This window comes from Marasmius oreades, chromosome 4, assembly GCF_018924745.1.
Source record: "Marasmius oreades isolate 03SP1 chromosome 4, whole genome shotgun sequence".
NCBI lineage: Eukaryota > Fungi > Basidiomycota > Agaricomycetes > Agaricales > Marasmiaceae > Marasmius > Marasmius oreades.
Window position 1 is genome coordinate 1967062 of NC_057326.1, and position 24157 is coordinate 1991218.

At 48.2% G+C, this 24157-nt stretch overlaps 8 protein-coding genes across 10 annotated transcripts; 3 read left to right on the forward strand and 5 right to left on the reverse strand.

Annotated features, from left to right (window-relative positions):
* Window positions 1–7: 7 nt before the first annotated feature.
* E1B28_007457 (uncharacterized protein) lies at window positions 8–2493 on the forward strand (the record flags this gene model as incomplete). The annotated part of the gene is made up of 9 exons (XM_043152200.1): window positions 8–180; window positions 243–490; window positions 542–801; window positions 858–999; window positions 1053–1149; window positions 1201–1323; window positions 1384–1641; window positions 1701–2180; window positions 2242–2493. The coding sequence occupies exons 1-9, from the start codon at window positions 64–66 to the stop codon at window positions 2491–2493; spliced, it is 1977 nt and encodes a 658-aa protein (XP_043010286.1). The 5' UTR covers window positions 8–63.
* A 176-nt stretch (window positions 2494–2669) lies between these two features.
* On the reverse strand, window positions 2670–2975 carry E1B28_007458 (uncharacterized protein; the record flags this gene model as incomplete). Its single annotated transcript, XM_043152201.1, has 2 exons — window positions 2670–2751; window positions 2809–2975. 2 exons carry the CDS (start codon window positions 2973–2975, stop codon window positions 2670–2672), a joined length of 249 nt encoding a protein of 82 aa, XP_043010287.1.
* Window positions 2976–3412: 437 nt separating this feature from the next.
* Window positions 3413–6171, reverse strand: E1B28_007459 (uncharacterized protein; the record flags this gene model as incomplete). The annotated part of the gene is made up of 3 exons (XM_043152202.1): window positions 3413–4219; window positions 4272–6028; window positions 6165–6171. The coding sequence occupies 3 exons, from the start codon at window positions 6169–6171 to the stop codon at window positions 3413–3415; spliced, it is 2571 nt and encodes an 856-aa protein (XP_043010288.1).
* A 172-nt stretch (window positions 6172–6343) lies between these two features.
* Window positions 6344–7139, forward strand: E1B28_007460 (uncharacterized protein). Its single transcript, XM_043152203.1, has 2 exons — window positions 6344–6683; window positions 6739–7139. The coding sequence occupies exon 1, from the start codon at window positions 6395–6397 to the stop codon at window positions 6665–6667; it is 273 nt and encodes a 90-aa protein (XP_043010289.1). The 5' UTR covers window positions 6344–6394; the 3' UTR covers window positions 6668–6683; window positions 6739–7139.
* Window positions 7140–7267: 128 nt separating this feature from the next.
* On the reverse strand, window positions 7268–13728 carry E1B28_007461 (uncharacterized protein). Of its 3 annotated transcripts, none has more exons than XM_043152206.1 (9): window positions 13537–13728; window positions 12452–13483; window positions 8963–12404; window positions 8624–8907; window positions 8409–8567; window positions 8221–8346; window positions 7934–8156; window positions 7798–7872; window positions 7268–7663 (listed from the first exon to the last, which is right to left on the reverse strand). In XM_043152206.1, the coding sequence occupies exons 1-9, from the start codon at window positions 13669–13671 to the stop codon at window positions 7632–7634; spliced, it is 5508 nt and encodes a 1835-aa protein (XP_043010292.1). In that variant the 5' UTR covers window positions 13672–13728; the 3' UTR covers window positions 7268–7631. The 3 variants fall into 3 exon arrangements, with proteins under 3 accessions (XP_043010292.1, XP_043010290.1, XP_043010291.1); XM_043152204.1 differs by having other exon boundaries at window positions 7754–7872; XM_043152205.1 differs by having other exon boundaries at window positions 7268–7872.
* Window positions 13729–14678: 950 nt separating this feature from the next.
* On the reverse strand, window positions 14679–16305 carry E1B28_007462 (uncharacterized protein). The gene is made up of 2 exons (XM_043152207.1): window positions 15843–16305; window positions 14679–15757 (listed from the first exon to the last, which is right to left on the reverse strand). Exons 1-2 carry the CDS (start codon window positions 16238–16240, stop codon window positions 14995–14997), a joined length of 1161 nt encoding a protein of 386 aa, XP_043010293.1. The 5' UTR covers window positions 16241–16305; the 3' UTR covers window positions 14679–14994.
* A 65-nt stretch (window positions 16306–16370) lies between these two features.
* On the forward strand, window positions 16371–17724 carry RHO3 (Rho GTPase). The gene is made up of 11 exons (XM_043152208.1): window positions 16371–16446; window positions 16500–16518; window positions 16587–16607; window positions 16664–16715; window positions 16769–16851; window positions 16908–16978; window positions 17030–17068; window positions 17116–17154; window positions 17211–17223; window positions 17278–17403; window positions 17457–17724. Exons 1-11 carry the CDS (start codon window positions 16399–16401, stop codon window positions 17564–17566), a joined length of 621 nt encoding a protein of 206 aa, XP_043010294.1. The 5' UTR covers window positions 16371–16398; the 3' UTR covers window positions 17567–17724.
* E1B28_007464 (uncharacterized protein) lies at window positions 17725–24133 on the reverse strand. Its single transcript, XM_043152209.1, has 23 exons — window positions 24000–24133; window positions 23703–23868; window positions 23199–23647; window positions 22661–23143; window positions 22408–22608; window positions 21844–22353; window positions 21722–21793; window positions 21491–21671; window positions 20877–21442; window positions 20602–20826; window positions 20097–20553; window positions 19663–20038; window positions 19563–19614; window positions 19476–19511; window positions 19263–19416; window positions 19163–19209; window positions 19036–19107; window positions 18889–18983; window positions 18676–18838; window positions 18451–18627; window positions 18124–18402; window positions 17915–18070; window positions 17725–17859 (listed from the first exon to the last, which is right to left on the reverse strand). The coding sequence occupies exons 1-23, from the start codon at window positions 24090–24092 to the stop codon at window positions 17833–17835; spliced, it is 5037 nt and encodes a 1678-aa protein (XP_043010295.1). The 5' UTR covers window positions 24093–24133; the 3' UTR covers window positions 17725–17832.
* Between the last annotated feature and the right edge of the window lie 24 nt (window positions 24134–24157).

Sequence of the window (24157 nt, forward strand, 5' to 3'; positions counted from 1 at the left end):
TATTTAGTTTCGAAGTGTTTCTGACTTCACTATCACAACCACAACCGGCGACCAACTTTCATCATGTCCACCTCCGACAAACGTCGGCAAGAAATCGAAGCTAAACGGGCGAAGCTTGCAGAACTCAGAAAGGCCAGACTAGAGAGGCAAAGTGCAGATCCTAATCGAAGACCTTCAGATGTGAGTGTCAACCAACCCGTCGCCACGCAGAATTTTTACTTTAACACGGTCCTTTCCTTAAGCAAAGCACAACACCCCCCACGCCCAAAAGATCAAACGATATAGATGACTTTGTCAAATCCTTATTACGAGAACCCAGAGGAGTGGACAGCGGTGGTGATTTAACACCTTCGTCCTCGGTTCCTGGTACACCTTCTATAGTACAACATGGCCTGCCGAATCTTTCTTCTGGAAGAGCGAGTAGACAGTCAGATCGAATGAGTCTTGGAACAACGTTGGCGAGTTCAGCGACAGATAATGTTTTGGACCGGTGTGTAGGAATGACAATGGATTTTTGTGTTGGTTTCTGATTCATTTATAGAGAAATGACGCCGCGGTTTCTTCCCGATCTAATAGACGTGGAACAAGAGCTGTTTGAGCTTCCTCGAAAGGAGCGAGTAATGTACAACAAAGAAGTTCAAGTCGAGACAGAGTTTCCTGAACATGCAGAATATGCAGAAGAAGATACACGACACCGTGTTTTGACTGAAGCAGAACTGGAAGCACTTCAAGCTGCTCAAGATCGAGAATTGGAGGCGGAAAGCGTTCAACTTGACAAGGAGATTGAAGAGGAGATCAGAGGTTCGTGTTGTTCTACAGAGACCTCTCTGTTCCTTCAATTGAATTTGTATGGATAGAAATACCTCCCGAAGAATTGGCAGGAATATTATCCGCACCCGAATTATATGAATTTGTGGAATCGACGACAAAGATATTCTACAAAGCCCTGAATTCGTATGACTATACCCGCGACTATCGTGTAGGGACAGAGACCGGAGGGTCAGTATACTTTCCTACTGTCCGCCTTTTTGTACCTATTGGGCTCTTCTCAGGGAAGATTCGGAGGGTCGAATCAAGCGGATATGTGCCTTCTTCGACGAACGGTACGGTAAGAATAGGTCTATCACAGATTTAGACTGGTCGCCACAGGTGAGGGAAGAAAATCGACTACTTCAAGAGTCCTCTAAGCTCTGCTGCCAGTATCCCGAACTTAGTGTCGCATCTTATAACAAAAATCCGGCTGCTTTGAACGAACCGGATGGTATTGTCGCTGTCTGGAATCTTCACCTTCTTGAACGGCCAGAATTCGTGTTTCACTCTCAAGTCCGTGAGCGCTTCTGCATGCCGTTCAACTGCGTTTGAAATTGATACCTGGCTCCTCAGTCTGACGTGCTCTCAGTGACATTCTCTCCCTTCCATTCAAACCTGGTTTTTGGTGGGACGTATTCCGGACAAATCTTGCTATGGGATAATCGAGCAAAGCATCTTCCTGTGTTGAAGACACCATTGTCTGCTTCGGGCCATACTCATCCTGTATACGCTATGCAGATGGTAGGGACACAGAACGCACACAATCTCATCACTTCCAGCACAGATGGAACCGTTTGCAGCTGGTTAGTGGATATGCTGGCTCAGCCTCAGGTGTGTGTCCTTGGAGGTTGCGATGTTGTATTCCTGATAGGGTTTCTTTCATTCCGTAGGAAACACTGGAGCTAATCCATGCCGGTCACAGCAAGACTGGTGAAGTTGCCATCACGACCATGGATTTCCCAGACAATGAAACGACGACGTTCTGGGTCGGAACAGAGGAAGGAAACGTATACCAGGCCAACCGATATGATCGTGCAGGAGCTAAAGCGGGACTGAATCAATACGACGTGTACAAGGGACATGCGGGGCCTGTAATGGGCCTCCACTTCCACCCCACCAGTGGCTCGGTGGATTTCTCCGATTTGTTCTTGACGAGTTCAGTTGACTGGACGGTAAAATTGTGGAGAGCAAAATCTCTGGCTAAGCCATCTTCAACCACGATGCCACAAGCTATTTCTCCACTTTACTCGTTTGATGAAGCAGATGATCCGGTATACGATGTAAAGTGGCATCCTCAACATCCGGCAGTTTTTGGGAGTGTGGATGGGACAGGGAAGTTTGACATTTGGAATTTGAATGCTGACACGGAGGTGAGCAATCTTAGTAACAGCAGTTCTTCCAAAGTGTTGACTCCTTTCTGCCCTCTATCAGGTACCCATGGTGTCGACGGGTGTTGGTACTGGACGAGCGTTGAACAAGCTAGAATGGGATCGTAAGGAGGGCCGTCGAGCGGCTCTTGGTGGCAGCGATGGTAGACTTTATGTTTATGATATAGGGGATCTCGCAACACCGAAAGAGTCAGAGTGGATCGAGTTGCAGAAAACGATCTCGGGGATCGTGGGTGGAGGACAAGTGAATGGGTTAGTGGACGGAGAAGCTCCGAAGATTACTACGGGCCGGTAGATTTTCCTCATCCAGTAGTGTATTGTTTTCAATCGATGGAATTCCGAAGAAGTAACATGGAGAGACCGAAAAAAGTCCTGCAGCATGATACAAAAGGTATGGGATATTGAACATCCTTGCAGAGGGGAAGCCATCAGAAAAAGAGCGCCATTAGTCTAAGGAGTGAACTCAACTACCTATGATTTTTCCTCTGAACTCCGTTGGGCATCAATCACCTCGGGTTCTTCAGGATTCAAAGAGCTCGCAATAGTCATGAAGCTAGAATTCCCCGTAAAAATGTGAGGGCTTTCAGTGGACTGTTGAGAAAAGCCATACCGAGCCGCGTCCAGTCCAGCAAACGTTCGCATTGAATGAAGATCTACTTGCATTTGTTCCCAAAGATCCGCATTTTGGCTCATGGTGCGATTCATCCGTTTGAAGCTGGTCGCCAATTGTGCGTAAAGCCGTTCTTTGGCTTGCGTCGCGTTTGTAGGTGCATTCATGGTATTAGTTTACAGGAGAAAGAGACATGTGACGTTGCGCCCATCCGATTGTCAATCAAAACTTTGTGTATGAACAGAGATACAATGGCTACAATGGCTATGTACTTTTGGTATGTAGCTTCCCGGCTACAGCAAAAAATCACAATCAAACAATAATTTAGCTTTCTCAATTTGAAAGGGGGTGAACAGGCAGGATGGAGACCGTGGTTGTGAATGGACGATTGATACAAGGAAGGTTGTTGGAAGTGAAAAACGTGAAGCAGTACAACGATGGGAATGAGGGACCTATTTATGTTATACGAAATGAGAGAATATGACGCATTTTTGAAAAGCAATTCAAAGAGAATGTCGTCTATGATGTGGCGAGGGTGGTACACATTCTTTTGCAGAAAGCATGTGGCAAGTGATTTATGGCAACGAAAAAGAGAAGATGAAGTTTAAATGTTCAGCGCAGGCATAGACGATGGCGAACTGAAATTCCTTTGATTCGAACTGGTGCTGCGTGATTTTAGGTTTGGATGGTGTTGATGGAAGTGGTGGTGGTTGCGATGTTGTGAATGCCGGGACGTAGTGAAGCTCTTCTGCTTCAATCTTCTTTCCTTTCTGATATCTTTCCTCGTCTTTTGATGTTGGTGGTTATCACCCTCCCTTGAGCCTTTCACGGGGGTTCTTGGATGAGAGGTGGGCGTACGATCACCATCTGTGACCGGTAAAAGGTCGGGTGAAAGAGCATACGACAGACGGGAAGATGAAGATGAAGCCTGGGAATGTTGTGCATGCGACTGCTGTCCGTTCCTGTTCTGCCAGAGCATATCACTCATAGGACTGCTCTTCATGGCAGCACTGTAGTCCGCGGGTGAATCCGAACCCCAACCTGCTGTTGCACTGTCGCTCAAACATCCTCCTCCTGCAGCTTCGCGTGTTTTTCGGAATGCACCAACGGAGATGACATCCCACCGTTTGAGGTTTTGAATGTGTTTGTGGGAATCTTCCACCTCAAACGCGCTTTCTGTCGATGAGGTTTCACCGTCACCGCACTCTTGCAATTCGCTATCGATCGGAGGATCAGCGTCAAGGAAGGATGAGTCGAGGACATCATCAATGTCGACTACCTGCGTGGGGAGGAGTTCGGGTGACATCGAGACCACCTCCGACGATGGCGAAAGGGTCAGTGGAAATCGGATAGACGGTGGAAGGGAGGAGGGTCTGATAGGTTGCAAGGTCCGCCGTAAAAGGCTGTCGAGCTGTTTTTAAGAGTAAGTAGGGTAGACTGCTCATAGGCGAAAGCGAACTCACCCCAATAGACCGAGAGGCAGACAATCGGTTATGGCGGCCTTTAAACCTAGGATGGGGAGATGGGATATTCGTGTGCTGACCATCGATGACAGCACGACGTGTGTGTTTTGTGATCTCAAATTCACCTTGTCGCGGGCCACCACCTCTGAACAAAGCGAGTCCCCTGGAATCATTCTCGAAATCTTCAGGCTCATCAGAGTCACAGTAAGCTCTTCCTGCAAGGATATCAGCCGGTTTGGGCGAGTCCAATCCAAAAGGGGCAGATCCGCGTCTAGGACCCGGACTACTGACCGGACTCATGGTCGATAGGGGGTTGATATATGAAACGCTCGTAAAGGGCATGTTGAACAACTGCATGGCGTGTTCATTGGGTAGATCATCTTCCCCGACCAGCTCCTCATCGGTTGTATCTCCGTCATCCTCACCAACAGTATCGACATCCTGCTCATAGCCGTCTTCGTCCGGATCTGCGTCTGTTGTCGAAATCATGTCGACATCCCCACCACCATCTACACGAGGAGGCGAAACACTCTGCTCCGGGAAGATGATCGGGGAGGGAGGAAACGGAACGTCTAGATTTACGGTACCCTGTGCCTCACCAAGACCGTTCGTAAACACGATCTGACCATCCCACCCCTCGGATACCTCGAAGGGCATATTGTGGATACCTTGGCGGAGTTGCGGAACAATGCTGGCAGCCAGAACATCTAAATCAGATTGGTAGCTATGAGCATCGACTTCGTCGTCGCCTTGAGTGGAAGAACCATTGCCGTCTGGATCAGAAGACAGATTGGCAAAAAAGAGGTCAGCATCGAAACTGGACTCGTCATCAGACCACCCAGTAGCGAAGCCTACATAGCCTGCTCCGGGTCGGTCCGATTCATCCTGTTCGTCGTCGTCATCGTCGTCCTGTTCGTCGTCCTGGGCGTCGTCGTCTTCTTCGGAGGCGTCACTATCACCGGCCATGTCAACATCGCTAGGATTTCCCACGCTTCTTTTTCGTGGTCGTATGACCCAATTGTTGTCACGACGTTTCTGCAGGGTTTCCTCACCCATAAGCTCGCGTCGCACACGAGCTCTTTCTTGGGCAATAATAAAACTTTCTTCTTCGGCTTCTATTGAGGAATCAGTTTCAAAACCTGACAGGGACGCACTGTCAGAGTCTGTTGACGAAGCAGAGGAGATGGAGGACGCGAAAGTGGGAAATTGTGTCGAGCGATCATCCTCGTCTCCGTCATCATCGCCTGTGTAGCCTGGAGTGGAATGATGATGGTGTTGTGTATAGAGTTGATCGATATCGGTAAGGTCTGAAGACTCGTCATCCGTAGAATCAACCCGTTTTCTCTTGACGGGCGTTCGTCGTTTTTTGGTACCGTCTTTGGTCTGTTTTTTCGGAAGAGGGCGTCGAGAGGATGCCGATGGTTTTAGACGCGAGCGTGAAGCAGCAGAGATGCCGTTTTTGGGAGGACGCCCTCTGCGCTTTGGAGGTGGTTGCTGTTGAGGAGGAACGAGATGATCGGGGAGATCTGGAGGTAAGCCAGATGGAATTTTTGGCTTCGGAGGAAGCTTTATCTTTAGTTTTGGTTGTACGGTGGGAAAAGGTGCAGCAGAAGTACTGGCTAAGGGCTGCGATGAAGACGAGGCACAAGTGCACTTGCCATCGCAGACCATACAGAGCTCGTCGTCGTCTACGTCTTGGTCTACGGTATGGGAAAGAGAAGGCGACATGATGGTAGTCTGCTTTGAGAGAGATGAAGCTGAGAGAGGAAAAAGGAGAGCAGAGTGAGCGAAGCAAAACAGAAGGATGAAAACGAGGACAGGTTAAGCGGTGACCCGCATGACATTAACATATAGAAAAGGGAAAAACACGCGAAAATTGGGAATCCAACTCACACAACATTGAGAAATAAAAATAGTGAAATAAAGAAGCATGAGTTCGTTGAGAAAGCCAGGGCTGGAAGGTTGGTAAAGACTGAGCTGGCGAGTGAACGCCAACGTAGAGGGAGGTAGAGTCAAAAAAAATCCCATGTGACCTACTGCCGCTTCCGTCCATCGCCCCGACCACGTGTTACACGCTTTTCCTTTAAAACCACCATCATGTTCTCCAGTTCCTACAGACAAATATGCCTCTCCCAGGGACCTTCAATCCTTTTGATACGCACCCATTCACGAACTACACGTCTTCATCACCTCTCGCGATGAATTCACCCCCCTCGGCGCTACCAACCCCGACGCCAACGCGACCTATGCCTGTCGCGAAATCAGCCCAACAACCCATCTTCGTACTCTTCCGTCAGGGTGCTGCAACCCCAGACCTCGATGACATACTCAAGAAAAAGCCAGGCGCTTCTCCACCTTCATCCATGTCATCGTCACCATCCAAAACGAGTCGATAGACCTTTGGGTCCGGTCGTGCGTATGAAACCACCGCTTTACTTTCGTGGAATGACACGGTCGTTTTACACAGTACCGCGTATCCATTATTTCTTTAACGACTTTGGGAACACTTGTATCACCCTTATCCAGGCCTACGCGCTTGTATTTGCACTAACTATCGATTAAGTCAACTATACCCCCTGTGTGTATTTCTGCTCTCCATTTTACTGAGGTCCTATGATCATGTCTATTCGCTTTCTGAGGGCCCAGAAGCTGGTCAGAGGTTTCTTCCGCTCCTCACAATTGGTCGTTCATCTGTTCGGAGAAACCTCCGTGTGCTCTTTTGTGAACCGAGGGAGTTGCTGCCCTTGTTTGGTTCTTGGACAACAGTCTAAACGGCCGAGCAGCAGCGCGAGATATCATGACTGAAAAAGGACCAGCGACAATCCCTTCGGCACGACAGACGGTCTAGATCTCGTTGCTCTTTTCTTGCACACTATATACGTAACCTTTCACAGTGTTCATGTGATAATCAAAGCGATTTGAACTTCTGCAGGGAATTACTCGACAGCCAGGAGGAGAAGAGTTCAGTCTTATTGAGACGTCAAATCATGAATTCCGTGCGGCACAGGCATCTATATTTCAGTCATATTTCAGGGTGTCTGCGAAACACAAACTTCGTCAATCATAACGTGGATCTCTACCTGAGCGGCGAGCCCCATTCTGGGCTCCAGTTATCAAGATAATGCACGGCTTCTGTGATAGAACAGTTCGACGACTTATGACAATTCAACTTCCTCGAGGCACATAGTTCCTTGTTCGCCTGACCTCCCAACTCAATTAACCAGTGTTAAGCGGTCGACACCTTCTGAACATCGCCTCAAGTTCAACGCCCAATTGTCCCAGTGAACTAAGCGTGGCTGTTTCCTAGCGGTCAGTTGGGGTTGTTCCTGCATCAACTCCCATACGCGAAGACAGCTCTTCTCATAATCTTTTGTCATATAGGGTGGCGATGACTATAAGGAAATGCTGCGTTAGTGATCATGATCATGCGATATAAACAGAACGGCCGGAGCTTCTTCGGACATGATTTCTGAGCAACTCACTTGACCCAGATCACGGAGGAGAGACAAGAAGTCGATACACCAACCAAGATACTTTTGACCTTCCGCTTCTGGCCCGTTTTCACCACGTTGTAGACTTTCATTCACGGTGGTAAATATATCTGTGTGGTCGCATTAGCCCCATGATAAACATTTTGGAATGCATCTTTATGGACAACTAACTGCGTAATGCTCCCCAACGAGCACTTTGTAACTCGGAAACGGAGATGTTATAATCGACAGCCGAGCTCGGACGACCAAAGGGAAGACTTCGGAGTAAAGGGTGCCGTGGGCCGTCAATCGAAAGCAGGAGCGATAGAAATTCGTTTTCTATCGTTAACTCGGAAGGCACTGTAACAGGGAGTAATGCTGGCAGCAGACATTCCAATGATCGATCAGGGAATTCCTACAACAGTTGCATTCAAAATCAGGTACAGCCGGCGAAAAGGAAACCAAGAGTAGAGGCGTACGAGATAAGACTTGGGCTCTAGCCTCAGCATATTAAACATAAATCGTATCTTGATACGACGCTTTCTCCTGACATCTGGTAAGGAAGACCATATTTTTCTACCCATCTCTAGGGCATGAAGCCACGTCTATTGTTATAGGTGCGGCAAATGAATACTACAGAAGATACTGTCGTGATGAGGTTCCATACCTTGTTCTTCGTGTCATGACGGAGGATCAAATCCACACACCCAAGCCAAGCATCTAAAAAATCTTCAGCCCGAACGAGAAGTGTTTCATCGAGTTTGGTCTTCTGAATATAATCCTTGAACGCTCGGAAGAACAACCAACGAATGCCATCTAGTTTTCGCTGCAGATGGCGCTTGTCAACGAGTGACTCAAGCGATCTCATTTAGAAAAACTTACACCAGTCACAACTTCGGAGTCCTTTGACGCGTAATTAACTGAAGGCGCCATCGAATCGTTGTCAAGTGCGGCCAAAAGGTGTGGGTCATTCATATCCCATTGTTCATCATCATACTGAGTTTCTTGCGATTCTTCCGTTTCCGTCTCAGGGAGACTGGGTCGTATCGGTGCGGGTACGATCTTCGCCCTTTCCGAGAGAAAGGACTGAATCAAGCGCATGAGTTCCAGGGTCGTCATGTCGTTTTCGGTCCCGCACAGCGCGTGAAACAGATGAGCGAGAGGCACTACACCGGCAGCCTCAATCACGGAGTAAGGTGTGCAAAAACCAATCGTACGTACCAAAAAAGCCAGGGTCAGGATACTCCCTAATTTCTCCATACGAAACAATAATGTATCGCAAAGAACGTAGTAGGAGATTGATGTGAATGACGGCTTTGTTAAACGCGCTGCCTTTATTTTTGACTTCCCGCGCCAAAACATTACCAATATCCCCAAACCAGGCAAAAGTTTCCGTCATGGGTATGCGCGAAATTACCATCAACATTGAAAGCCGCATAAGGCACTGGATGAACACCGTTCGCGTGTTTGCGTCTGCCTCCTGAAAGTTGATGTATTTCCTGGCGTGACTCAACCTGGAGGCATGAGTAGAGGGATCCAAGTAGATGGTTAAAGAGACAGCAGCAACCCGGTTGTACAACATGGAAACGTCCGGACTCGAAGACCCGTCGATCCCAAAGGTCAAAGCACTCTGTGGGGTAACCAGAGACAAAAGTTTCCTAATCCGAGGACTGACGATGCGGCCACCCAGACCGTCGGTCTCCGCTCCGCCTGCTGCTTGGACAATCAGCTTGAGGTAGAGCTCAAAAGCAGTATCATTCTCATTGTATTGCGAACAGAGTCTCCAGTTATGAGTGGAAAAGAAAGCTGGGAAATCGGGTTTTTTTTCTCCAACGAGGTTAGCAAAGTTTCGGCTCCTAAAAATCTCCAGCAATTGATTCAGTACTGTCGATGAAGCAGGGCTGTCGAGTTTCCACTTCCAAAGACTATTTAATAAGAAACAGCGCGCCATCAGCAAGCGGATGTATCGATCACGGGTCTGGAGTGTTTTGCTTGAGAGATGATCATCTATATTGTGATCGGCTCCCAGTCGCACTTGCTTGAGGGCGAGGGAAACAATGTTCCATGCAGGAGGCAACCGAGAATTGGATGTGGTAACTCCATGAACGGTGAACTGGGCCAATGCACACAACCCGGAGAGACTGCTCCAAATCGCTTCGCTCGTGTCTAGACCATCACCATCACCCATCCTATCCTGAAAGACATCTTCAACTAGTTTCCAGAAGGCATTGCCCGGTGTGACATGAAAAAGGCAGACCCACAGTTCCGCAATACGTTGAGACATGGAAGAGGAGTCTGTTAGATGCTTATTATTCCGGACGTGCGACAACGCTTTTGAAATGCCAAATCGGAAGGCGTGCGTGACCAGAAGTTTCATGGCACTATATAGTGGGGGAGAGGTCGGACTGAAGGCGGCTCGAAGGAGGATTTCAACGGCAAACCAACATAGATTCAATACAGGTAGGTCAACACTAGCGTCCTGCAATCGAGAAACAATTTTCGTAGACTGGTCGCGGATAGACGCTTTGAGGGCCTCCTCGCCGGTTTCCCTTGCTTCGCCTTTCGACATGCGCAGGGAAATCGCCCGACAAACGCCACGAAGAAGAGATTCCCATTCCCGATATCGGGCATCATCGTCATCGTCTGGCAAATCGTTGAGACTCTCCAATACCCCATTGCATATCCCAGGTAACATGGTTTGAAGATCTATTGACGATGTTAGGGAGTTTACGGTGAAGCCGTGTGCAGAGTAAGAGATTGTCATTGTATTATCTGACCCGTCGAGGAGCTGTGAGAGTATTCCTTTGCCTATGTAGGTGGAGGGTCCAAATGTTATACCACAAATCAGAGGCTTGTTGTCGGAGACTTCCGGCGATTGTTCTGCCTTCATCTCGAGAGGTGTATTCCGGACTTGAGCTCTGAGTTCCTCTGCCGCGTTTGCCTGCTGGTATACGGCTTTGGGTACACAAGTAAATTGCGGTTTTGGCTTGGATATCTTCGGAGCAGACGCGATAGCGCTTCGGAAATCTTCGTCAATTAAGTCTTTCTCTCTGATATTCTTCTCATCCCTCCCATCCTTTCGATGTCTTCGCCTTCGCCGTCGATCACTCGCTTGTTGGAGATCATAAACCTCCCCACGCTCTCCACCCGCAAAGTTAACAAAGCCTCTCCGCCGACCGGTTGTGATTGATGTGCCATTGCCGGGGAAGACGTAGATGTTGTTGGTTTTAGCTCGATTTCGTCTTTCCTTGTCTCTCTGCTTCTTGGTTTTCTTGTGTTTGTCGGTTTCGGTAATGTTTACAGGGTGTTGTGTAGCACGGCGGGGTTGGTCATTACGACTTGGAGAGCGAGAGGAACTACAGTACCTCTCACTGAGTTCCGGAGAGTAGGACCTTGCGGTAAAACGTTGTCTGTTATCCAAGGAAGCAAGACGGCTTGAAACGGATGTAGACTCAGAACGGCTGGTTCGATGATTTTTGAATGTAATTTGTTTTTGTTTATAGTTCTGACCGCGTGACAGCCCATCCGGCCCTCCGTCTTTTCCACTGTAGTCGTATTCATTGCGCCCACTTCTTCGTCCTTTCCCTTTCCCTTTGACTTTCCGCTCACCTGACCTCTGTTTTCGACCAATGCGACAATTTTTAGCAAGCATATAATCGATGAGATTCTCCTGCCGAGGATAACTAAGGCCAGCTTTGCTGGGGTTTACACCATGAACATATGAGGTGATTTCGGTATCATCGATCTCAGATGAGGAGGAGGAACATTCCGATTCGGACGAATCGTCAGAGATATCTATCACATCGGTATGTTTATGAGTGACGACTTGATGATCATTGACAGGGCGAATGCGACTTGAATGATCGCGGGAAGAGGTCGAGGGCGTGTTGAAAAGGTTGGGAGAATATGAGCGCCGAGCTAAAGATGTGTTTACCCCGGATGGTGAACGAGAGGGGCGCGGTGTGCTCCGTCCTCTTTTCAGGTCTTCATCAGAGGTTTCACTATCTCCTTTGACATTTGCTAAAGCTTTCCCTTTCCTCAATGTTTTTCTGGCATGTCCCAGCGCCATTTTGGCGTCTAAAGGAGCAGACGTATCGCACTGTCGCTGTCGCCGTCGTTTTTTCTCCACTTCCTTATCCAAAGCCGAGAGCATGAACGTAGGATACATCCTATTCAGGGTTTTCATTCTGCGACGTGCTTTTTTCGCAGCAGCAGATTCGAAATCGGACGCATCGGAGTCTGGTGTTAGGGGTTGTGTTCGTCGCAGGCTGTTTCTACGAGGTGAGGAACGGAAAGGTGCTTCATCGAGGTCAGACTCGCTCTCGGCAATGGGAAGGACCATAGGTGTGGGAGAATTAGTTTCGCGCTCACTGTCGATTACGATGGGACTATCGTAGGTATTCTCCACAAAGGTTGGCGCAGACAGCGATGTAGGAGAGCTTGAATGATGAGATTGGTTTGGAAGGGGCAAGTAGGGAAGGGCAGGAGGGCTTGCAGAAAATGACGACGAAGGATCTCTGGGTGATGGCGGATGAAGAGAATGCGCTGGTGAGTTCGCTAAGGCATCAACTTCAGAGGGAGAAAATCTCCTTGTCCTATGATTCGAGGGCGATGAGGTATCCCGCCGTTGCCTGACAGGTGGTTCGGGCGCAGCACTGGTCCTCTGTAAACGATGAGGATATTATTTTCTTGCACACCAGAGATGCTTACCTCATTTGATGAATTATTTAGAGGAAATGAATGAACTGTGTTTTTCTTCTTTCGACGAGTTTCTTCCTGAGCAGCATTGGCCTCACTTTTCCTCTGACGTTCCATAACCCGCCATTCTTTTCTCAGCGCGGCTACTTGCCTTCGATCCTCCTCGTCCGATTCTGGTAGCCTTGGAAGGCTATCAGTAGCATGAGGGGATCGGGGGGACCCAGCTCTTCTACGGCGAGAAAGAAGTCCATCGTTCTCACCGTCATCAGAGGCTTGATAGGCAAGGTCTTGCGATTCTTCTTCTTCATACTGATCTTGAAGGCCACGTTGATGGCCGCCTCGTCGGGGGCTTCGATGATTGACAATCGCCTCGGGAACGTGCCGTAGAATAGTCTTGTATTCAGCTAAGTCGAACAAGTACGGTTTTTCTTGCCGTTTTGTGCGCTGGCGAAGGGTGTATCGGGGTGGATCTCTTGAGGGATCGATATGCGATATACCATCGACAAGTCCAGATTCCTTACGGGGGCTACGGCCTTGAGGCTCGGGGGAAGGGGCGTTTAAGTCCAAAGCCTGTATGGGAGAAGGACTTCTCTCCAAAGTTTGCCTTTGACGAATATTCCGAGGAGAGTTAGGTGAGGGCGGGGGTGAAGAGAGGGGTGATGCGGGTGAAAATAGCATTAAACCGTCTCCGTCTTCTGCAGGTTGTCTGGGGGATGAGGGCGACGCCGGAATTGCTAAGACAGGGGCTTCGGGCTCGAAGGGATCCTTCGACCTTTGGGGAGACATTCGGAGAGGATCTTGAGAGTTTGGAGGGGAATGTGAGCCTGAGGGGGAAGATAACTGAAAACGGCGAACAGATAAGATGCTCGTGGTTGGTGTCAACGGGTCCGTATATTCCATTAATTCTGTTTCTGGAGGTGTACTGGCTGTCTGGATCAAAAGTGGGTCTTGGGACGCGTCAGAATCCATAGGCACTTCGTTATCTTCGCTATTGACGTAGGTGTCAACTGAACACGAATCCTGTGTCGGACTGACAGGAGAAAGCTAGAAATAAGAGAATTCATATGTATAAGAGCGCAAGACACGATAATACACACCCTGACACGCTTGCTCACGGTCCCAAAGGGCGCTCTGACAGTGTCCAAAACGCGTTGTCCGTTACCAGACTTTCTCCAAACATAATGATATCCGATTTCTTCAGGATCTGAGGTTTCCACGTATTCTTCCTCCATACATTCTCCAGACGATGAGAGGGTAAGAAAGGGAGAAAAACGTAAATCCTTTGTCCAGCGTGGGGAAGCTAACGCAAACCACGTGATGGATCGATTTGGATTCCTGACTCGATCTGGAATCGAAAACCTCCTACCATCACTCTCACCATCATACCCACAAGTCTATTCCTGATCCCGACATATACTCTAACCTACCGAAAGATGGGATGAGATCTTGGGCTGCAGAATGACTTTTCTTTTTGGACAAGGGTGGGGGTGGGGTCAACAACGGTGGGATTACGGAGTAGAAGTGTAGGGACGACTTTCCTGTTTCTCTCATCCAACTTTTCGGTGCCAACTCGAGGCGTGATCTTGTCCTCCTCCCGACTCATGTTCTGAGTCGTTTGAAAACCACAGGCTCGTTTTTAACACCCGTTCTGCTAACGCCTCGGCCGTCCCATCTCTCAACATATCGAATGAACATGATGATGCAGTGATGATAGCGGGTAAACCAACACAACCTCGCCAGAATCCTATAGGGTGTCCTTCAAGTGTTTTCGACGCGACGCGTCCACGACGACCATGAAGCCCATACAATCCTGTCGCATGAGCTTCGTCCACAATCAAAAATGCATTTCCTGCACGGGAAGAACACGTACTTCAAGAGTTGAACCATCGTCTTCAAAGAGCAAAAGTCCACTCCATATTGTACACGGATTCAACCGCCTCGTTCCATTCTTCAACTTCAACTTCAATTCAACCTCAATCTCAGTCAGTATCATCATTCAATAGCCCTTCCAAACGGAAGTTGACGGCGTCAAATTGTTGTTCTGAAAAGAGATTCTTCTCTGCGATCTACACCCCGACCGCAATCAATCACTCGCGTGGATGTATTCATCGTAAATCCCCAGGCTGAGAAACGGGAGAAAAGAAACTAACATCTGCGTTGTATCCCAAGGGTTCCTACCTGTGTGTGACGGGAAAAACTTGGCTCATCGTAGTTCAAGAACGTCATGTGTGTAGGGGTGGACGTGTTGACGAGCAATTGTGACCTCCTGAGCTCAGAATGTTTTCCGAACGAGTGTGTACTCAAAGATCAAAGTGAAGGTAATAGGATTCGAGAGTGGCTTCCAAAAAAATCGTGCTAAAGCTCGTTATCAACTTGACCGAGGAACTACAGTAAGTGATCAAACTGAAGGCCTATGGCCAACTAAAATGTACAACAACTCATGAGTTACCGTACGAAGTGATCATGATTAGGGAATATATGATAAGTATGGATGTGGTATGTATGTCATGGTGCATCTCATTATCGAGTCGTAAATCATGTAACTCTTCATCCTTTCAGCTATGCACGTCCTGCATAGAAGACGTGTCAGACCGTAGATCGGTACTCTGGCGTGTGATTGATTCATTTGAGGAAATACTGGGCTGTCGGGTGAAGAGTCCGCCAATCTTTCGTGAGAGCGGGGTGGCTGTGGTCGGTGTAACGTTTGTTGAGGTGCTAGTGTTTGCGGCAGCGACACCATCTACTGAGGTATCGACTTTCCACAATCCGAACCCCCACCCACCCTGCTTCTTGTTCGTGGGGCTGTCCAACTGCCCGGACACCGCTGCTGTTTCCACCTTGCCGCTCCCGATATTATTCTCAGTGATGAAATCACGGAGTGCCTTCACGCAAGTTTCCGAGGCTTCCCTGGCTTCGGTGACCTCTGAAAGTTCGGCACGCGTCTCCTCCAGAGACCCCTTGACCGAAGCCAGCTCCCTCCTCAGGACCTCCATCTCAGACGTTAATGGTGAATTCGATTCTCGTGGAGGAGACGATCGACCGAAGAAACCTGACAATCTGGATGAAGCTGGCGAAGGTTCGGTCAGGGTGATAACCTGTCCGTTGGCATCGTGATCTATTATTGAAGAGGTATCAGAGACCGACGATAGGCGTTTATGGCCATTGGTCCGTGCGTTGGGATTTCCGGTTAGAGGAGTGAACGATGCTCTTTTGGAAGATGGAGGGCTGCCAAAAGGCAGCGAAATACCTGCCCGAGACATATCTAGAGGCTGAACGCTGTGTCTGCGGTTCTCCGTTTGCAGCCGCATCAAACCACGCCTGGGTTGCGGAATTGAATGGAATAAACAAATTAGAATTAATTGGACGGAGACCGAGGATTGCCAAGGAGGGAAAAAGTGCGCACCGGCTCTCCTCCACTTTACTACGAAGTAAGTTGATTGCCTCCTCGTCGTCCCTCAGCTTCTTGCGAGCTTCGGATAATTCCTCTTTCATCCCCGTGGCCTTGTCGGTCATGTCTTGTAATGCATCGTTGAGTTCGGCCTCTTTCGAGTGAGCAGAAGCAACGAGAACCAAAAGATCGTCTCTTTCCTTGGTCATGTCCGCAAGAGATTGACGCAACTGCATGATGATATGAGCGAGAACGGTGGGGTCGAGGGAATCTCTGTGTGGATGTGCATCTGCATTATGAGCAGGAGAAGAAGGAAGAGATTCGCTTTCGAGCTGACGTTCCAACTCCAAGCTAAAATCGATGGAAAAAGGGCGAGGCTTGTGTTCTGTTGTGGTCGCCATTGTCGTGGACATGGCGGAATGGGCGAGAGTTCAGACTGAGCGGCATGGCCGGTGTGGAAACACAGGAATGGGAACTTCGGCAAAGTCCTGTGACAACGTGTTGTCACATGAAACAGTAGCAACGCGACGCGGTATAGATGGGCACGTGACCATCTTTCCACCCTTCCCCCATGAGCCTCTGTGGATCATCCAGAACTACCTCCTTCGGACGCAGGCCGGTACGTCAATGTTCCCTCATTTTGGATATTTCTATGTGCTCACATGCTCATAGATTCAACGAAAAGTTGTTGGTATGACCCTCTCCTTTGTCGAAGGTAGTCTTGAAGTCTAAATGGAAGTCGTATGGTCTATCTATTAGTCTGCGGTGATGGGGCTTGTGGTGAGCAGTCCTGTAAGCCATCGGTGCTGTCATTGATCCTTATGCTAGTATCATAGGAAAAACCTCACTCCTCAACGTCTTCACTCGAGGGTTCTTCACTCAAGTCTAGTCAGTCCATCTTACGACAGTAACCTACTTTCATTCATATCCCATTCCTCCAGTGAACCTACAGTATTCGAAAACTACGTCCATGACATTTACGTTGACGATCAGTCGGTAGAACTCAGCCTTTGGGACACTGCTGGTATCATGGATCCTTTCCTACTTTACTCTCGATGCTCACCACGACCTCGTTATCAGGTCAGGAGGAATTTGACCGTTTACGGTCGTTATCGTACGCAGAGACACATGTCATTATGATATGCTTCTCAGTTTGTCGTCTACTCCGTCTTCCGCAAACACAGCTCTAAGAAGAAGTCCAGGTGGATAACCCTACATCGCTAGAGAACGTAGAGACCAAGGTGAGAGACTATTACTGCAACCCAACTATTTTTAAAACGACTATAAGTGGTTGGATGAGATTCTGGAATACTGTCCTGGGGTCAAGGTATACTTTCTCTGTAGCTTGTAGTTCAATGCTTACGGACCGAAACTCTGTCTTAGCTTGTCCTCGTAGGTTCGTCTGCCACACCGTTTCTCCTTCCACTTCGGCTAATGTCCATCTAATCAGCTCTCAAATGCGATCTCCGAGATGATCGGCCAGTGAAAGAACGTCTCCAGAGATATGGAAATCATCCTGTACAGTACGAAGAAGGGTTAGCAGTCGCAAGACGGATACGAGCGTCCAGGTATTTAGGTATGTCCGCCTGATTCTCCTCCACCATATAGCCTTCTCATGCATCCGACCAGAATGCAGTTCTAAACACAACCGTGGCGTTACAGAGGTCTTTTATGAAGCTGCTCGCGTCTCTTTGAGTACCAAACCAAAGGGGGCCGTTGGAACTTGCGTGATTATGTGAATATGCATGTTCTCTTTCCTATGTGTTGCTTTCGTTACTGGCTCACCGGGTGGCATTATATCTACTAATTTCTAATGTTATGAGCCCTTGCTGCATCGTACTCTCATACATACCCTCATGTACCTCCGTATTGTATACTATACTGGACCGCCCGCGCACGATGTTGATCAGTCAATTGATTGCAAGAAAATCAGGCAGGGTTACTACACTATGAAATCCGAAAGGAGAAGAAAATATTAAATGAATGCTGGTCCATCGTAAGGTAATCAATAGCTGCCGAAGCCCGTCATGGCCTGAATGGAGACATTACTCAGCAAAATTTGGCGAGATTGCTCATCGTGTACTAACCGCAGGAATCCCGTTAGCTTGTCCTCCAAATCCGTTCGTCAAGAGTAGTCTGTTGCCGAAACCTCCAGGATTTATTATCGGCTGGCTTTCCTCTGCTTCTTCCTTCTGTTTATCCCTTCTCGAGTGCTCTCTGACCTCTTTCTCTAAATGTTGCAGCTAACGTACCGAATCAGCGAAGTGCAGACGTCCATAAAAAATCGGCCACGGACCTTTTCTATCAGAGATCGTTGGACTTGAATTCTGTACGGCATATAGAAATCGTTGAGCCCGTGCTGCCATGACAACTCCTCGATCACGTCTGACCGCAATAGGTCAAAGCAGGTATAAAGCATTGCTGCGAAACACTCCCGGTTTCCAATGTCAACAAAATATGTCAGCAGCTCTTCAGCGACCTCCGTTGACCCAGAAACAGATGCAGTTATTATGGCGTCCTTATACAGCTTGTCCTGTTTGGACAGTGCAATAGACTCTTCCCAGCGCTTGTTTTTCTACACGAGTGTTAATTCTTTGAATCAAGTCGACTTAGGAACCATTACCTTGTACAAGTGAGCAGCTAAGCGTCGGAATTCTAGGAGGTCATGCTTCTCCAGCCGTTGGGCAAGACCTATGTTGTTGAAGTTCTCAAAGCTATCGATACTGTCACGAAGAGTCTTGTAGTCTTCTTCCTCGATCAGCAGATCGTTGTATGCATCGTTGACGGCTTCAATGTTTAGCTACATCGAATGTGAGTAAGGTGCGGTATCAAACAGGGGGAAACGTACATGTTGTACAGCAATGAGATACGGCCTGATCAAGGGAATGTGGTCAATTTGACGGAACGTTCGGACAACACGGCTATGGTCGACTCGTGGAATAAGAACGGTGAGGAGATCCGTCAACAGCGTGGGCTGTTCTTGGAGGTAGAAGGTCAATGCCTTATAGTAGCTACACATGTTATCAGTGTCATTCTCATCAGAAAATATGATTGGACTCACATCTCGACATTGGCCGCTCGAACAATAGTATCTTTGAACTGGTTATGCTCCCAAGCGTCTGCGGAACGTTCGATCATAGCTAGCGCAGCATTGTCCTACGCAAACTTCAGCATGAGGTAGTGCTGCACCTGAATACTAGCTACTTACGAATTCATCATACTTGATGTAAAGGAAGACGAGTTCGGGCCATAGATGTGCTTTCTCTGTAGCTCTGATGACCTAAAAAACGAATGACGATGAGCAAGGCGAAAGACGAACGAAAAGACAGACCAACCTTCGGGATATTGATGCGAGCGACAAAGAGCTTGAGATGTTCCATCACTACAAAAGACGTTTGAGATAGTTCTAGTGACGAGGGCCCAAGTTGCTCCTACATTTGGCGGGCTTATATTTGCTGAGTAGAATGGCAAGCTCAGTAAAGATACCCATGTGTGCACGCTCCAAGCTCAAGCCAGCCTCCAAAAGATTGATCACCGCTTCGAAGTATCCGCGACGCTCGTAGATAGAAATCAAGCCAGCGAGCTCTTCCTGTAAATATTTCGATACTTGAGATGATCAATAAAAATCCGTGGAGCGTTGTTACTCACCGCGTGGACTATTATGTTGAGACCACAAATTTGAGCCTGACACATCATCAAACATCCATCAATTGAACATAGTTCAAACCAACTCACCAGGCGGAACTCCTCCTTTTCAATACACGCTGCATGTACTTGTTTCCATACCCTGCGAAATATTAGCCTGAAGAGTTTGGATAAAGGTTAAACAACCCACTGTGTGTTTCCGGCCTTGCGAGCACTTTCGACAGCTGCTTGATTCTCGCCAAGGTAAATCAATGTAGTGGCCAAGCGGGCCCAATTCGAGATGCTTGTGAATAGAAGTTTAGCAGCTTGATAGAGTTCATCCTCGAAACATTTTTCTCCCACTTGAAGGATGTCGGCCACATTGGTCATTCCGAGGAAGTCCTCCATGTCGTGGAGGCGGTCGGTCTTCGCATAGGCATACGCCAGCTCCGTGTCGATCTTGGGTTCACGCATTGATTTACGGGCCATCTGTAGGAAGCGCACAAGATCGTCGTGCTTTCCAGCCCGATTGGCGATCTCGATAACTTCGGGGAAGTTGGAAGGATCCTCTGCTTTGATGTAAGAATCTAAGGGAGATAGTGACAGTGAAAACGAATAAAGACAGAGAAAAATGGCAAGCTCTACCTATCGAGTCTTTTATTCGAAGCCCATCGAGCTGTGCCTTGGCAAGTCTGCTCCAAACCTCGGGTTTGTTGACTTTGTTGGCATAATCGAGACCACGATCTATTGAAACGATATGCTCTACGAGAACGTTGATTGCCATGCCATGCTTCTCATACTTCTTGTAGATCGTTAGAGCCTCCTCATACAACCCGTGCTCAGTCGCGATCCGAGCAATCTCGTCGACATCGTAATTCTGGAGCTTGTTGATGTAGCCGACGACCTTCCCTTTATCCGATCGGATAGCAGTCAGAAGAATGAGGTTCTGAAGATTCTTGTTATCACTGAACGGCGAAGGTTCAATGATGATCTTCTCCAATAATTCGATGAGTTCAAGGGGTAAGTCGGCGGTGAGGAAAGCTTTAACAGTAACGGAGACATCGTCGGGATTCGTACATTCTGGGAGTGCAGTAGCAACGAGCTGAGGGAGGGTCAGAACATTGGTGGGGCAGAGAATACGGGACCTCACCTGATCGATAAGCTGTCTGCGATGCATGTTGTCGGGAACGAGGACTTGCGCCCATAATTCAGGTTGCCTTCGTTTGACGAGATACCTTGCCTGTTGCTTGAACATCTGATTCTCGTTCGTGAGAGAAATAAGTTCCTCGTCGCAGAGGCCTTTGGCATAAGCGATGAATGCGAGGGAGGGATCGCGGGCTTCGCAGAATTTTCCGACAACGAGCGGTTCATAGAACTGGCGGAGCGCATAAGAAGAATGAGAGAACAGACTAGTACAGAACTCACATTATTCTCCTTCAAGAATGCTTCAGGGTTATTGTTGCTGTCGATATAGATTTTCGCAATGGCATTGAACACGGCTGAATCTTGACTACCGGCCTGAACACGCGCTTCCAGCCATGGTAAAATTAATTTCAATCTATTTCGTTGCTCAACCTCATCGACCAATTCGTCGATGGGGAAGTTGCCCGTAACGGACGCAAGCAGACTTTTGATCGTGGACTCATCGCAGTCGACATCCAATAAACCTCCGACAACTTGTGGAGTGCGAATCGAGTTGACCCGTTGGACGTATACTTCGATGAAATTGGTGAGATTGTTTTGATAGAGGTAAAGTACCAAGTCGTGGACGAAATCGAACCGATCGCAGACAATGATAAGAGGCAGTTGGTCGGATAACTTGGCCTCCTTCAGGAAGTTCTTCACCTTCTCTGGGCTGTAGTGGTTGCTTTCGCGGCAGATACGTTCAACCTCTCGGATCTGTCCAGTACGGGTAGCGGCTTGAATATATTTAAAGTGGACTTCCGGATCAGTACTGAGATTGACGATAGAACCCAAGTAATAGTAAAGGCCTGAAAAGAGTATGAGTATGGGTAAAGCTAAAAAGCCGTCCAATCTACCTTCGAAAGTCTTGAATCGCTCAAACATCTCAATCAGTTTCAAGGGCCCTAGGATCTCGGAATACTTGGTGGCAATTTGAACGACGACTTGCAAGTTCTGACGAATGTTAACTTTGAGCATTTCGTCCAAGCAGGACATAGACTGCTCGGTAGTGAGACGACTGAAATAGCTGATAAGCCACTAGTGAAATCGTCAGTAAATTTACATAAACAAGATAAGAACAAGCATACATCGACTGGGAACGTTGTGGCATGAACAATAGCACGCTTGATATCTGCAAGATCTTCATAGTGCTCAAGGGCCTTAAGATGAAATTGAGAAACGTCCACACAGAAGGACAAAAAGCACGCACCCTCTGCAGAAGTCCTGCCTTCTCACAGAGGTTCGCAATTCTGGGACGGTCGTAGTGGGTGAACATTTCATTACCGAGAATGGCGTCCGCGACTTGTGGGGCATGCATAAGGTTCATCTCGAGCAAACGAGTCTGGAGTGGTCCTTGCTCGGGTTTGTTCTCCTTGAGAGCGTCAAGTAAGAAAGAGGTGGCAGGTTGGATCATATTCTGCGACATAAAGATGTCGACCACTCTTTCAACATCCACCAAAGGCCCCATCTCGTCATTAACGAGTTGAGATGCAAACTCAGCGCCTTTATCTGGATTAGCTCGCATGACATGCTGCAACAGAGCGACATAGTCGGGATTGTAACCAACTTTCTTTGCATACAGGATGATCTTCTCGGTCTGGCCGGTTTCCGCAAAGCAAGCAATGACTTTGTTGGGAATGTTGGCCCTCAAGTAAACGCTCAAGGCCAATGTCATGTCGTGAAGGCGGACAATATCACCCAATTCTTCGCTGCAGGTAAGCTATGAAAAGGTTGAGGCCCCGTCACAATCACCACCGATGGGATGATTTCACACCTTGTGCTCCTTGAGCCATTTCTCCAAGAGCTGCTTCCTTCCCTGTTGCAGAACGGGGCGCGCAAGCTCCAGTGATTCCAGGTGATTTAATTCACCTTTTTCCAAGAGGATGCCAAAGTACTGGAGGATGGGAGAAAGACCACCTGGCGGGGTTGGAGCTGATTTGAAGGCTTCTATGACTTGGACCGTTCGTAAGATACCCTGTGCTTTGAATTGAGCGGAAACAATACACAAAACAGACAAGAATAACCACCCTTGGCGAGTTCGCAGCGATCTTCGCGGCCTCACTATACTGGCCGCTCTGGAACAGTTGCTGGTACTGCTTGACGTAGAGATCATCAGCACCAGGAAGATCAGCCCGGCTGGCCATCTTGAAGGCAAGCTCGGTGTTATTGAGAGTCGTGAGGATGTAGGGAACAATCGTTTGCTCGTCTACATTGACGCTCAAGACCTGGCCCTTTTTGTTCACACCAATGATACCGTGGGTTGCTTCGTGTTCGGCAGTCACGAAGATTGTCTCGCCAGAAATGCGATTCATGTACACACATGCTCCCGATTCGAGATCATAGAGGTGTATGAACCCGTATTTTGTAACCAGGTAGATGATACCGTGCTTTAGCGAGCCTTGCATAGCGACCGGGAAATCATTGGTGGCCTCTGGGGGGAAGTAAACGTCCACCGCTTTCTTGGTGAAAGGAGGATCTGGAGCCGTGTGATCTATCTCGACAATATGTAGCTAAAACTGATGATTAGCGTCATCTGGGCATCCCGGTGAAAGAGGTGGAACGAACTTTTGCCCCAGTCGCCGTGCGAACCGCAAAGGTGAATAGCTTCGTAGGCTTTTGATGTCCGTCAAGCTTGATTTCAGCAAATGATGCCGCATGGCCTTCAATAGGCTGGCTGACACCCCGTTCACGACTATAAAGTTGCATCGACCCCTTCACTTTGAAAGCTGAAGGGTTAGTCGAATTGCCTGATATACCGATCAAAACCATCCATTTCTCATCTGAAGAGGCTCGGTAATTAATGATCTGTGTGCCCGAGAGCGTCGCATGGCGGTCAAAAATCTTCTGGGGAGGGGATGTTTGGTCTGAGATAGTCCAGTGATATACTGACGACTCCGTAACGATTCCTATTGTCGACTCGTTGATCCATTTCCAGAAAGCTACGTCTGCATCATTCACGTGGGATTTGACTTTCTGCTTGGTTTCAATGTTGAAGATTTGGAGGGTTCGAGCAGCTGACACGTCGAGGTGAGCATTCCAACTGGCTGGTGACGACACGCTTTGACGTACCTTTCAAGGCCAGAATCTTCTGACGAGGATGCATGATAGCAGAATCCGCCGAGATAGGGCGCCGAAGTACATTGTTCGCGTCGGCAAGGTCAATGATAACGACTTGGTTTTGCGAATTGACGCTTTCACGTATACAGATGAAGTGGTCGGATTCGAGTGTGAGAGTCTGTAATAAATGGGTCAGTTCAGTTCCTCTAGAACAAGCACAATACGCACCTAAGAGGAAGACGTAGACAGCGAATGAAAAGTTTTAAGCATGTCAGTATACGTCAGCAATTCGCGCAAGATTTATGATACCTGGAAGGAGATAGAAGCGGGCTGAACACCGAGACTGGAGAGCTGAAGGTGTTCACAAAATGCAATCGGTTTTGAGATGTCCACGCCAGCCATAGTGGATGAACGTTTCTAGGTGCAAGTCGCGGGGAAAGGGATACGTTTTGTTTGGCTGTATTTTC